Raw genomic sequence first — 14,877 nt, forward strand, 5'->3', positions numbered from 1 at the left:
TCACCTGGCACTGCAGACAAAAAACCCTGCAAACTCCTGTGATTTTTCTATAAAGAAAAATTCTCTCTTTTCCTATCCATGAATTCCTGACACAAACCTATAGGAACACTGCTGTTTGAAGTGAGATATTAGCAATATTGTGCGTTGTTATATAATTATATTGTGCGTTGGTAGGGGTAAAGCTGCGCCTCGCTCTCTGTGTATGCTGACACCTAACTGGGAAGTGTTTCTGGTGCAGACTTTGCTGACAGCATCAGGCCAACGGGAGTGCGTGTGTCTTTTCTGTGGGTGTCCTTTTTACCTGTCACAGATACTTCTTTCATCTTTTTTTACATCATGGTATATCATCTTGGTGGATGTTCCTTATTCTGGAATGTATCTCAGTCTATCTGCTCTCTGCTGTTGCAACGCTTGTGAAGAGCATATTAACCTTGTACAATGTGAAGCGCTGGCAAAGGCCCACAGGGCTCTCTACTGTTTCCTCTCAAGGAACCAGGCTCTTTCTTGGGACTGCCACTAGTGCTTGCATGTGGCTAGGTGTCTGAGGAATGTAATGATACCACGGGTTCATACATTCTCCTTGCACTCACATCAGTCTCAGTGGGATGAGCATGCTCAAGGTGCTGGTGGACTTGAATCTGCTGGATGAAAAGTGCTTCTCAAGAAGTAATAACAAGATCCTGGTTGAATGAACCATCTCCTAACAGCTCCAGGGCCTCATCGTGACAACCTGGAGAAAGCCACCACCCAAGCTCACTGGAATCTGTTCTCAAATCACTGGTGGTGGTCAAATCCTGGAGAGAAGACACAAGAACCCACACAAGCAACCAAGGGTAAAGAACACTGTGTTAAGAGAGTGCTTTGAGTAGGGCCTAAATAACTAGAGCACAAGGGCAGCAAGCTCTGGAGGAGTTAAGTGGAGGGGTGTTGAATGTGTGCTCTATGTCACCGCTTTTCATTATCACATATTTGAAGCGGGAAAGGCAAAGTACTGGGATTTGTCTCACTGATTGTACATTTGGTAGTGAGCAAGCCGTTGTCCACTTTGCTCATGTACTGTGGAGGTGATTCTGCATGTCTGAAAGGGATGAGTGTGTGAGTCATTTTACAAGGGATATAGATGGGTTTTCTCTTTTCCTGATTGGAAGCAATTTAGAAGTTGACTCTTCCAATGAGAAGGACGTGGGAGAAAGGAAGGAAATATGTTCAAGTCAGTACACTATGCTCTCTCTGCTAGCAGAGGCCAGGGTTTGGTTAGTGCTGCCACCAGGCACAGGGCACAAAAAAATACTTATGAGCTACTTTGGGGCAGGTTTGGTGGGAGAATTGAGAGGAGATCTGAACCAGTAGAAATATGGTGCTTGTCACTCCCCTCTGTGATCTTAAGGACTGCATGTAGGGGGCAGATGGGAAAGCATAGATGCGGTCATCATAAGAGGTTGCGGGTTAGGGCTTCATGGCAGATTTAACATCATCACAGCAGATGTGACCTCAAGTGGCAATGGTTCAGATGACGAAGACTCTTCAGAGATGAGTTACCCAACAGTGTTTCCAGGCTGGGACAGGAGCGTGGCCAAGGACGAGTATGCTCCAAGTACTAGTAAGGAAATAGCTTTCACTTGGGATGCTTGCTTTCTTTTCTTTTTTCCTTCTTTTTTCATGATGTTCCTCCTCTTTTTCCACACATGCATTGTGTGAAAATTGGATGCTCTTCTCCTTTCCTTTAGAAATGTCTTTGTAATTGGAAGATTTTGATTTTCCAACACAGGAATTATTTTTACCCTTTTTTTTTTTTTTTTTTTTTTTTTGGACATGAAGTTTTAAAACAATTCCGTTTTGTTTTATAATCTACGTCTGTGTACTTGTAACTTTCTGTGGAAATGATGTTCAGGCATGATCTGAGGTGGCTAAACCCAAAGTGTCCTTTTCATTGGGGAATGTCAACAAAACAGTCTTGTAGCTGTTACCTTGCATTTTTACCATGCACTGTTCTAACAGTGTCATCTCTTTTGTGACCTCAGATGTTTAGGCACGATTCAATAATAGTAGTCTGACATTTTAATGATTTTCCTGATATGAGTAGTTCCACTGTGATCATATAATAGCTCTTAACTAAAAAACTATCCATATCTTAAATGATTTTATGTTGAAACCTGAAAACCACCATATATGAGGATCAAACACAAATGCTGTGTTTCATTGAAGGGCACAGTCTGCTACTTGGTCTTATGACTAGGGAATGGCATCCAGACCTAGGTTGGTTTTATTTTCAGTAAAGGTGTTGCCATTACTGACTGTACTCTAACGCTCTTATTTGTACAAAGATAACAATCTAATCCCTTTTTATAATGTGATTTCACTTAATTTGAGCATATCTTTGTGTCTTTTGCCTGTGCACTTATTTACTCAGTAGTGTTCATAAATCAGTGTTCATAAGCTTTTGTGGTTTTTTTTTTTTTTAATTCCCCTGAAAATTGTGGAATATTTGTGGGGTTGTTTTCAGCAGCGGTCTTTGTTTTTAGAAGAAAATAGAAAATGAGCAAGTCATCTCACTTTGGGATTTTTTATTCTTTTCCCTAATTTGGGGGCATTTCTGGTGTTTGTTTATTTTTGAGATGCTGCACTGGTGACTTGCTCCTCATGGCATACTGCATTCCAACTACCTTCTATGCCCTACTGGTTTCTGCATGCTCCATGGGTGAAAATGTATAGAGTCTCTGTTTATAGACTTTTACGGAAGTTTTATTTTATCTGTTCAATTGTATTACGACTTTCTTGACTAAAATTGGCTTCCTGGTGGCTGTGCTTTGGGGTTTTTTGCTGACCATAGCTTTTGAGCTCAGTGGTGAGTATTCTAACATGAGTTTGAGCACTTCTTGAGTACTCAGCATCTATTCAGATATCTATCATATCTGTAGGTCTAGTGTTATTCTTCAAACTCGAGCTTGAAAGTCTGTAACTGCTGTAATGGTTTTGCACTACTTTCAGTATATATTTTTCTTCTATCGCTTGTTTTTCCCATTCTTCTTGGGAAACTTTGCATCTGTCCAATGCAAAGAGAAAAACAACTGGTTTGATATAAAGGGATTTGATAACAAAATACTATAGTTAAGTTGTTCATGAATTTCTGTTCTCCATCACCTTTATGGCACACACTAACAGTAGAGTAATAGTGGTAGATGTGGACCATGGTTAGTATTGAATACCCTACTGTCCTAACAGCTATGGACTCGCAACATGAAACACTTCTGGAAATCTCCACACAAGATCACTGGAACCCTGCTCATACAGACGAAGAGGAGCAATATCCTAGCTCTACTGGCAGGGGTAAAGCAATTAAGCATTTCAGATAATATTTAGATTTGTGACATAATTCAGTGAAACGTAGCATTGTTATGATGCAGCTGGTTGAAATTCCCATGCCATTAACCTCAGTTAGTATAATACTTTTCTAGTTATTTATACTTTCTAGTTATTTACACTAGAGCCCTCAGAGGTAGCATCTATAACATTCATCTGTCATTCCAAGCCTATCTTTGCTATATCCTTCTATAAAACCACACATTTTCTACCTCCTGTGGATTTAGACATTCTTTGGATTTCTACAATTTGCCTTCAGCTGCTAGATACGTGTTTTCTGTTTCTGAGATTGTTTTGAACAGTGAAAGTTTACACAATTGGCATCAGAACAGGTGATAACAATCACTTATCAGCCAGAAACAATTTTTGTTTGAAGTATTGTTAATAAGTGGTATTTATACATTAGTTAAAATTAACTTTGCTTTTTTTACAAGAAAATTTGCAAGTAATTGATTTAATTGCAAAAATAATGAGTAATATTTGCATGAGTGCCCTCTTTATGAGCATTTCATTGCCTGAATGCGAACAAAGCCTTCAGCTTTGTTCTCTTTGGGAGATAGCATAGGTTTCTCTAGCTGGTGACATGTCATATGTATTAGGATCAGCTTATTCTTTGTTCTTTGTATGCTATGCTTAAAGACCTTTGCTTTGTCATTAATACGTTGCTCGTGAAAATATCTGATACCTCAGGAAAATGTAGTTCAAACCGAGTTCTAATGCTCATTTTAGTGTTATAGGTATTGTTGTTTTGGTTTGGGGTTTTTTTTACTGTATCTTTTATAAGCTTTTTAATGTTTATTAAAAGATCTCTTACGGTGGTGGTACTTCAGGTGATTTCTGACTGCACCTTCTGCTATGTAAACATTGATAAATCTATCAGTAAGAGCTTTAGTTATTACTGAGTTCAAAACAAGTATGCTTTTCAACTTCGAATAGATAAACATACTTATTTCACTCATCCTGTCCCAGAAGAAATGACAATTTCATTGGAGCCAGCCTTGTGACTTCAAAGGGAAAGTGCATCATCTTTTTTACTTTTAAAAACACAGAATGCACAGACTCAACAGTTAAGTTAGTGTTAATAATTATGAACTAGAGACACAAATTCTTATTTGTTTGTATTCTTTCACTGCTTCTCCTATAGCTTTTCTCTGCCATTGGTCATTGGGATAATTTCTAGCACACTTTAATCTTCTTCTTATCCTGGTGATGCTTTGTGTGATAGGGTTTCCAAAGGACTTCCCTTTTCTTTCATCTTTTATTTCACATTGAATGCAATACTGGAAGGAAAAAGACTAAATACAAAAGAGAAGCATCCTTCTTGTGTAGAGGATGAAAGTGAGAATAATAGGACCGGTGTTGGCTATTTTGATAATTACTGATTTAATCATCATCTTATCAACACTAGTTACAAGTGAAAATGAAAAACATCAAGGACCAACCCAACATCCACTATTGCACAGTGCTCATTCTGGATGGATCAGTCAAGAACAAAACCCTGCAAATACCACTGGGAGTATTAAGCAATATGAAATTACCGTTACAGTTGAAAATTATATTGAAAAGGAATCTTCACATACAGGTAATATTACAGGTCACATTTTAGTAAATTATGAGGGCTTACTAAAGGTTTAGGCTTAGGATTTTTTATTTTTTTTTACTAACAGTTTTGCATTCTGAGGCCTTATGGAGATTCTGTGAATAAACCTGAGCAATTCTGATGTTTGGGATTTTTGTTTAATTATTCTACAGACCTTTTCCTGGAGGTTTGCTTTCTCTTCTACTTGGATTGTGTGTTAAGACCTATAGTAAATTAATTCTGTAACTGTCTCTTATGTTTTGCCTTGTGTTATGCAGGCACAAGGATTTAACAGGCTATCTACAAGGATTGTATCTGTAGGAAACAGTGAATGTTTAAACAGAGAAAGAGTAATACCTGCTCTATTTTCACTTATTTAGGAGGTGTGTTAACTCCCTTCTTGCAAGTTATTATTGGATCTGTGAGGGTTTTTGCTCAGTTTTTGTTAATACAGCAATTATATCTATAACTTATCTAAAATGAGATTAATTATTTAGCTGAGTTATTTCAATTTAATCTTATCTTACCTAAAATATCTACTCACTCTGCTTTTGAGCTATGACAAGATGATACTGGTGATGAAGGGAAAACAAAGCATAGTGTAGAATAAAAGAGAGGCTTCTCTCTTCTATTGATTGAAGCTATTGATATATATTAGTTTCTGTTCGTGTGAGTGTACTAAGTTTACTAGTTAATGACTGATGTGACTAAGTACTGCCAACAGTGAATTTAACACAGTCAGCATCAGCTCTTGCACATTATCAAACACGGGTCACCGAAAACAAGCATATCATAAATATTATTTGAGATGATGTGTAACATGGATTTATTCTCTCAACTGAATGTAATCTTGTTAGCAAAAGTTCTGCGTAGGTCACTGAATTAACTGTCCCTAAGTCCACGTTCCTCTAAGGTATCAAACCCAGTTGTTTCATCAATATCCTTTAAAAATCTGGTGATGCAGTACAGTGTAATACTGATATATGAAAATACTATAGCAATATAATTTGACATAGTTACAATTAAAATTTTGACATACTGAGGCAATTTTCTTAGTTTTTTGAGTTGGGAGGGTAAGGAAGGTAATGCTACTTATACAATTTGGATACTCTTTTGCTTGACTGTCTAATAAAAGCTATAGAGTGGTTGATAAGGATATTATAATATTTTTTCAGAATAACTGCAATATAAACTATTCTCTAGTTGAATGCTGTCTTATTATGTGCAGCATTTGCAAATCTGCAGCATGTGCTAGCCTTCCCCTCTGTCAGACTCCTTCGTCTATTTTCCTAGAGATGATGCAGCTAATAAAATGTGAAATTCTGAGGGTAAAAAATTGTATATAATCAATACACTCAAATTCTGTGATTAAAATCTTACTGATGAGTCAAATTCTTGCAGTTATTTCTGCCTTTGTTGCTCTTAATTCATCAGTTTATTCTGGTTTGATATTCAACCAATACAAAGCCAACAGCATGATTTGGGGAGATATTTTTGAAGAACAATGAGATATCTTGATTCTGAAAAGTTTATGTTCAAGGAGTCAGTCTTATTGGTGACAGTAGGCAGCTTTTCTAAACATAAACTAGAACGAGAAGCAAATCTGCTTTACTTCTCTTTGCCATTAAATGTAGTAGAAATATGAGCAAGGCCTGTCATAGAGACAAGAACCGAAGAGGAGAATAATATGAGAAATGGATCTTTATGTACTGGGTTCATAATTGCTTCACAATCATCATAACAGCTATGCCCTCAAACCATGGGGCCAAACAGAACAACTCAGTGGAAGACCCAATGGTGTATCCAGGTTGGGACAAGGGAGAGAATTACACCACACAAGCTGCTGTAAAGGATAGAATTATTCCTTCCAGAAAGAATAGTAATGAAAAAGACTCACCCTCTACAGGTACTGGTCAATCATGTATATTTCATAACTTCTCTCTCAGATGGTCTGTCATGGAAAGATATTGGACAAACTTGTAGTGAGGAGTAACTTAAGACAGTGATATAATTTATAGAGTTATTTATTTTCTCTGTGGTCTGCTTGGGTGGTGGTGAGATAGAAGCTTTCAATTTTAGCTCTATATAAAATGTTTATTATTTTTAGTTATGGACACCACTTTCAGTACTTCCTGTTCCTTAGCGAAGCATGACTGTGTTGAATTTGGAATTACGTCTATCTCGTTACATACGTTACGTTACTTGGTGTTACACAACCTTCTTTACTACACATATTTATGCCTATTTGTACATCTACAGGTTAATGTTTTTAATTTGTGAATATTAATCCAGGGAAAGAGTGTTCTTTTCATGCGTTTTATTGAAACATTTGTCTCTCTGGTGCATAGAATTATGCAAATAATTTATAAAACTGGCATGACACAATATCATGATGCAGTCTCATATAAAACATGCCATCTAGGACATCAAAATAATGTTCTAAAAACATGATATGAGAAACACAGCTTACTCCTGAAATAAGAGTTAAGGTAATTATTTAAGTACATGAGAATAGCAAACAAAAATGTCTGATAGATAAATTGAGAGAGAAGCAGTAATGTATGGAAGGACAGAAGGTCTCCCTTGTTTTGTGGTGAGGAAAGGGTAGCTGTGGTTTAAAGTGAACAGGAGACTAGGACTTAGTGGGAATGGGAGGGCACATCAGTACACACATGTAATTCACAGCTGATTAAATCACCCTGATCACAGCTGTTGCCTCTCCTGGTGGTACCCACCATGAAGACCGAACTCGTTCACCTCTGCCTTCAGATAATGAACCAGGACAGGGTACCGAAGGCATCACGCATCCCACAGACGCCCCTGGGGATGAGGTCCTCCACAGGACCACGGCTAGTACGAACAAAGCTGGTGATGATGCTCCTCTGACGGGTACCAGTAAGAATAATGGATCATACTCATTTCTCATGCCTGGTGTGAAATGAGGCATTATTTCTTCTGAAATTGGCTCCTTTCCCTATCTTTCTCATCCTGGGGGTCTACATTCTTGGTGTGGACTTGCAGTGCAATTATTTTTATGATTTTGTTGCATGTGAACATCTCAACAAGAATTTCTATTTGCTTAAGGATATTTTTTTTTTCCCCTGGGTGCCCTGTTATGTCCCCCAGCTTTTCTCGGGTTTATTTTTAGTAGAACATGATACTGAGAAAGCAATTGCTTTGTGACAGTGTCTGGTGCTGTAAATGATTCATAGACGTAAAAATAGTTTTTCATGTCTAATTTTTCCTGATCTTGGTGTTGCCACAGATTCTCTTATTACTTTGAACTCTGACATAACTTACTGCAGTTTGTGCACGTAGTTCAGCAAGGTTCTAACTCTGATTCCCAAGCTTTGCATGTTATTCAGTTAAAATTTTCCCAAATCAAAATATTGCTTTTTTATTCTAATACTTTTTTGTTTAATAATGGATTTTTATGACATTTTAGTGCTTTGGAACTTTTTGCATCTTTCTTGCATTTTCTAAAAAAAAAAAATCTAAAGGTAAATTAGTATCTATGCTTTCCCTTTTCTACTTCAAAATCCAGTTTTATCAGGATTATTTAATTTGCAACATTTAGGGTTTGCTGAAGAGCTATAAAAAACAAAAGCTGTGTGGTTTGAAATACAGTTCTTTACTCCCTACTCCTGTTTTCTAAGTGTGGAAGAGATCCTGTAAAGCTTCGCACTTAGTTTTCCTCAGTCCTTCAAGTTTTATGTCACTTGACAGACCGATTGTAAATATGAAAACCCAGCTGCAATTTTGCAAATAATTCAAATATTTTCCATCAATTTGAATCTTATTCCTGTGTAATGCTAGGAATCCTTATATTCATTTTATTCTGAAAATCATACCATTTTTTTCTCCCTTCTAAATAGTGATTAGTAGGTATTTTTAAACTAACACTTTAGGCCACTGTTTGGAAATGCATCTTTTGGTTTTGCTTATTTATGTTAACTTTTGGTGATGTAATTTTAAATAAATATTAACCTTTATTATTCAGTTAATATTTTTGAACTCTTGGAAATTCTGACAGGGCATTTAGTTAAGTTATCCCAACTTCTTAGCATGCTTTTGTGACATGCTTACTTTTTTGCATCAGTCGCACTCTTAGCACTGCCAGAATGATGTGTGAAAGATGTTCATTAAATAATTTAGTGCCTTAATTTTTTATTTAAATAAATTTTCAGTTCTCCTGGCAGACCAGCACATATTTTTATGATCATCTCATGGAAAAAGAGAGATGTCTAACTAAACTTAAAATATCCCATTTTTTAACATGGCAGTATTTTCAAGATCAAATAGTCGAAGTGGCTGCATTCTGCTTTTTGCTTTATCTGCTTAATCCACACTGAAACTTAAGAAATGAATAAGCAACTATTATATTAATGTGACCAGTAGAGTATTAGTGAAGGAAGAGGCAAACCAAAAATAATGTGACATACATAAATGATCTTGTTTACTTGTGGCTTTTTTGTTATTTGCTCTTTGGTTTTGGGGTGGTTTTCATTTGGTTGATTTGGAGTATTTTTTTAAGTATATTTTACACTGGCTAACAAAGAAAAAATAGAGCTTGCTAGATAAAAGAGGGAAAAATCCATAAGGTGAGGTTTTGTAAATGTCTTTGAAGTTAACTTAGCCATCATTGCAACAGTCACAGCCTCCATGGGTGTTCTGAAACCGGAAGATATAACCCAAGAAGTCTGGGCACCTCACATTACGGTAACAGCTGCTGCCTCTCCTGATGGTGCCCACCATGAAGACCGAACTCATTCACCTCTGCCTTCAGATAATGAACCTGGACAGGGCACCGAAGGCATCACACATTCCACAGATGCCCCTGGGGATGAGGTCCTCCACAGGACCACGGCTAGTACGAACAAAGCTGGTGATGATGCTCCTCTGACGGGTACCAGTAAGAATAATGGCTCATACTCATTTCTCATGCCTGGTGTGAAATGAGGCATTATTTCTTCTAAAATTGGCTCCTTTCCCTATCTTTCTCATCCTGGGGGTCTACATTCTTGGTGTGGACTTGCAGTGCAAAAATCTGTGGTGGGATCTGTGCTGTTGATAGAATTATCTTCTTGCTGGTACACTTGGTAGTTTATGCCTTTTGCTGAAGCATGTTTCACTTTGCACTTTGGTGATCTGGATCCCCAGTCCTGTCTTTCTTTTTTGCACATCAGTGGGTTCAGGCTTGATATGCTTTGGCACCATCTTTGGTGTGGTGGAGGTGCTATGGTGGGTTAAGCAGATGCCTTGCTCCTGTGGCTCAGCAGCAGCACCATCATTGAGGAGTCCTGGTGTTGAGGGCAAGGCAGTCACAGAAGAATTATGTCCCATAAATTCTGCCTTCGATTCCTTTCTCCTGCTCACCAGTGGATTGCCAGGCAAGATGACCACACATCTGGCTGCAGTATGGCTGCTCACTCCTGAGTCACAGGGTCAGGTTTTGCTGCTGTGGTCTCTTCTTCTGAAGGTCTTCCCTCTCCGTCTGTCACTGGAATCTGTATGTGTAGTCAACATCTCCCTCCAATGTGGTGAGCATGTATGTGGTGTTTAAGGATCTCTCAGAAGCCAGTGACTGTTGAAGAAGGGGAGGTCTTCATGTCTTCTCTCCTTCAGTGCTTTGAATAAAGAGGATGGACGTGCTTTCTGGCTCACTGGGGTATAGGAAAGGGAAATAACATGGGTGGTGGTTTTGTGAGTGCTCACTTTTAAAGCTGATCATGCCATCATCATGGCAGTCACACAGTCCATGGATGATGCTAAACAAGAAAAAACAACCAAGGAGCCACTGGTACCTGGGTCTCCACCTGGAAGTGACAATGAACAAGCAAACACCACACATGGTTCCCATGTCAGTTGGATACCTGGAGTTTTCCCAGACATTGAAGATCATCTTAACGAATTGCAGACCCCTCTTCCTACTAGTAAGAGCTATAAATTACAAGCATTTTCATTTATCAGTCATTTAGTTGTTATTTTGGACAGTGGCAATTCTCAAAAAACGTGTACTAACTATAATCATGAATTGTTATTGTATCATTTCCTTTTTGGTTTTTGGTGTTTTGGGGTTTTTTGTTTTCATTTTTCACTACAGCCATATTGTAAGATGCCATTAAAGGGAATCTCTTTCTTTACAAAGCTGAGATTATTTGCTAAAACACTAAAAATAGTGGTTTGCATACAACTTCTTCTTATATTCAGTTCTCTGTTAACATAACTGTAATAATTTACATAACATTCTGTAATAGTTAACATAACTATATAGTTATACATAGTTAACAATAGTTAACATAACTATTACAGGGAGAAAGTGTAAATTTTCTCCTCATTTCCATACTTATGTGATAGCAGTTCGTCTTTCTTTTCTGATGAACACAAACGATAGCTATGTTAAACTTAACTGTCACTTTTTCCCCTATTTGTATTCCCTCTGCAATAACTGAACAAGTACCCAAAAAAAAAAAACAAACCAAACACATAATTCTCTGTGAAACCTTTTCTTTTTTTCTTTTTTTCATTTTTTCCCCTAGGTGTATTTGCTGTTGGTATCTTGCCAGTAATTATAATCATAGTGGTGTTAATGGGCTGTAACTGACATTTGGGAACAACTCCTTTTTCTTTAAAGGGTTATTTTCTTCACGTAGTTAGTGCTGTCAACAGTAACAGTGTTTACCTATTCTACTACATACAATCTTTCTTTCTTTGTGTGTGTTGTCGCATGTTAATAAGTATGGGAAATGAAGGGGCTTATTCCCAAATGCAGCTTCCATTCAAATAATCATCTGCACAGAAAGTTTTTTTCAGAATGCTGTTTCTCATTCACAATAATCTAAATACTATTCTCATGCATATTCAAGAAAGTCAGTGGAAGGATCTCAGGGTAGATTTTGGCCAATGGTCTGTGCACATTCTTTGCCCATAAGCAAGCTTAGGTACTTCTATTCTTTTTTTTTTAAGATAATTCTTTTCTTAATTAATTAATGTTAATTCATAGAATTTGACTTTTTTTTTTCAGAATCTTATATAAACCCAGTAAAACCAACCCTATCAAAATTGCCTGAGTTATAGTACTTTGACATAGGCACAGCAATACAAATGCAAAGCATGTATCTGATAGAATGTTATTGGAAAGATGAATCTAATTTTAGTAATGGTTTCCCATTACAACAAACTCAGTTCTTGTCCTTTGCAGCCCTGTTCACTTAATTAACAAAAGGTGACTCGATTTTATTTGCTGGCATCATATGCTATGAAAAAATTATTTCTAGCTTTCTATTCTGAGCGCTTAAAACCTGTTAGAACACTTTGGAAGATAATTTTCTAAGTCCATGTCCGTGTGAAATCTTTACACTGTCAGTGTCCTGGCAAAGGCTCATAAGGCCATATTGCTTTTCATTTAATGTCTCCCATTGCTTTAAAAAAACACAATACAGGGGAATTACTTGGACACTACCATCATCAGAAAAGAGTTTATTTACTGAAGGGTTCACAGAATCACAGAATCCCAAGGGTTGGAAGGGACCTCAAAAGGTCATCTAGTCCAACCCCCCTGCAAGAGCAGGGCAACCTAGAGTACATCCCACAGGAACTTGTCCAGGTGGGCCTTGAGTATCTCCAACGTAGGAGACTCCCCAACCCCCCTGGGCAACCTGTTCCAGTGCTCTGTCACTCTTACAGTAAAGAAGTTCTTCCTGATGTTAACGTGGAACTTCCTATGCTCCAGTTTACACCCATTGCCCCTTGTCCTATCACTGGACATTACTGAAAAAAACCTAGCTCCATCTTCCTGTCACCCACCCTTTACATATTTGTAAAGACTGATGAGGTCACCCCTCAGTCTCCTCTTCTCCAAGCTAAAGAGACCCAGCTTCCTCAGCCTCTCCTCATAAGGGAGGTGTTCCACTCCCTTAATCATCTTTGTGGCTCTGCGCTGGACTCCTTCAAGCAATTCCCTGTCCTTCTTGAACAGAGGGGCCCAGAACTGGACACAATATTCCAGATGCGGCCTCACCAAGGCTGAGTAGAGGGGGAGGAGAACCTCTCTTGACCTACTAACCACTCCCTTTCTAATGCACCCTAAGATGCCATTGGCCTTCTTGGCCACAAGGGCACATTGCTGGCTCATGGTCATCCTCCTATCCACCAGGACCCCCAGGTCCCTTTCCCCTTCACTACTTTCCAGCAGGTCACCCCCCAACCTGTACTGGTACATGGGGTTGTTCTTCCCCAGATGCAAGACTCTACACTTGCTGTTGTTGATTTTCACCAAGTTTCTCCCCGCCCAACTCTCCAGCCTATCCAGGTCTCGCTGAATGGCAGCACGGCCTTCTGGTGTGTCAGCCACTCCTCCCAGTTTAGTACCATCGGCAAACTTGCTGAGGGTACACTCAGTTCCCTCATCCAGGTTCATTCATTTGTAATGCTACCCCATGTATCTGTAATGGAATGGAAAAGATTCATGAATGTATCGGCAGATGTATTGTTAAGGGCTTTCTCTGAACAAATGAATGGCTTGAAGTGCTATTATACTTTCTTTCACTTGCTTTTTCTCTACAGCAAAGTTTAAGCTGTGGTCTGACATCAAACTAATGACTGATGTGTTGTCCAAGTGTCCATGGAATAACAAATCAGCCCACTGAAGAAACCAAAAAAAAAAAAATTGTGTTAAAAAGAAAAAAATCTAGTATGTCATCAGAATGAAATGTAGAAAGCCTTTGAGGATCCCTCCCTTCCACTTGCAAGCACCTCCCTGGAGCCAGAACAGCAGGAGACATGACTGAATCCTGCTTCTTTTCAGTGCTCGGGAGGGGTGAAGTAGCAGGTTTCTATTAATAAATAGCTGAGCGCCTTTCTAAGGGGCTTTATGGTAGAAAAGCTCTGTCATTTCCCAAAGGTGATATAAAGCACCTTAAAACAAAATCTGCTGAGATGTGGCATAGACAAGTATGTTCTTCTTGGTCAGCTTTCCTGGGGACTAGATCAGGACCCTTAGTCGCTGAATTCATGCTCTGTCCTTTGTGGTGAGATTGCACAAAACATCTCGCCAGTCAATAAGTTTCTTGTTAATAAAAATAATGAGAACATCTGGAAGATTCACGAACTGGCTAAACTTAACAGGGAAAAAAAAATGTACTTTTCAGTTTTGTGTTTGCCAGCTGCTATTAGGAAATGAGATCAGAAATACAATATGTGTTACAGAAAAAGAACTTTACAGCTGATTAGAATAAGTGTGTAATTTGCTCTGTTACAGTCTGGAAGAAATCAGAGAGGTGGAGATCTGTAATATCTTTTTTTGTAGCAATAATGAAGTAGTTGTCCCAAATGAAATCACAATACCTATAATTGCTCATAATTTTAGACTTGGGATAGACATACAGTAACGGCATGGGCCAGAAACGTAATTGCATAGCAAATGCTTGAGACTGGAAATATGCATTTTGATTCAAATGTCTTAGAACCAAATTACACAAGTTATTAAAAAGGATGAGGGGATCCACATCCAACTTTAAAGAGAGCATTTTTTTTCTATTAGAAAAAATAGTTTAAATTTTTAAGGTCCCACTCTCTATGTAGCTGTCAAACTTAAACCCATTCAGAGAACTGACCTTCTATTTTATGATATTGTTTTATCCTGTGTAGGAATAAAATCCAAAGTTGAAAAATTTCTCCATAGTGGTCATTTTAGGTTTAAATAAAAAAGTAGAGTTCTTTTTCTGTCTCTCTTCTGTTCTCACTCTTTTTCCCATAGAACAGGCAAGATATTTGACTTCTATGACAAAAGCCTCTTCAAAAAGTTGCCAATATTCACGCCTTTACATTTTCTTCAGAACATTTCCAGGCAATTGTAATTACATTTTGGTTCATGAAAGTATGGCATAATCAAAATGGATACATATGAGAGAGACAGGATGGAAAACCCATGAGTTTTG

The 14,877-nt window shown here is 38.0% G+C and overlaps 1 protein-coding gene across 5 annotated transcripts in view; it reads left to right on the top strand.

Moving 5' to 3' along the window:
* The window catches only part of CD44 (CD44 molecule (IN blood group)), a 57,911-nt gene that overhangs the window by 36,524 nt on the left and 6,510 nt on the right, over positions 1-14,877 (top strand). Inside the window, exons 7-12 of one of the 5 annotated variants that reach the window (XM_065683155.1) lie at positions 3,223-3,327; positions 4,769-4,942; positions 6,684-6,845; positions 7,649-7,834; positions 9,591-9,851; positions 10,687-10,872. The exons of 1 other annotated variant lie outside the window; for it this stretch is intronic. In XM_065683155.1, coding sequence (XP_065539227.1) covers positions 3,223-3,327; positions 4,769-4,942; positions 6,684-6,845; positions 7,649-7,834; positions 9,591-9,851; positions 10,687-10,872 — 1,074 coding nt within the window. The remainder of the gene's footprint in view (positions 1-3,222; positions 3,328-4,768; positions 4,943-6,683; positions 6,846-7,648; positions 7,835-9,590; positions 9,852-10,686; positions 10,873-14,877) is intronic. 3 more of the 5 variants (XM_065683156.1, XM_065683157.1, XM_065683158.1) reach the window with 3 other exon arrangements.

Source organism: Lathamus discolor, chromosome 6, assembly GCF_037157495.1.
Source record: "Lathamus discolor isolate bLatDis1 chromosome 6, bLatDis1.hap1, whole genome shotgun sequence".
Taxonomy (NCBI): Eukaryota; Metazoa; Chordata; class Aves; order Psittaciformes; family Psittacidae; genus Lathamus; species Lathamus discolor.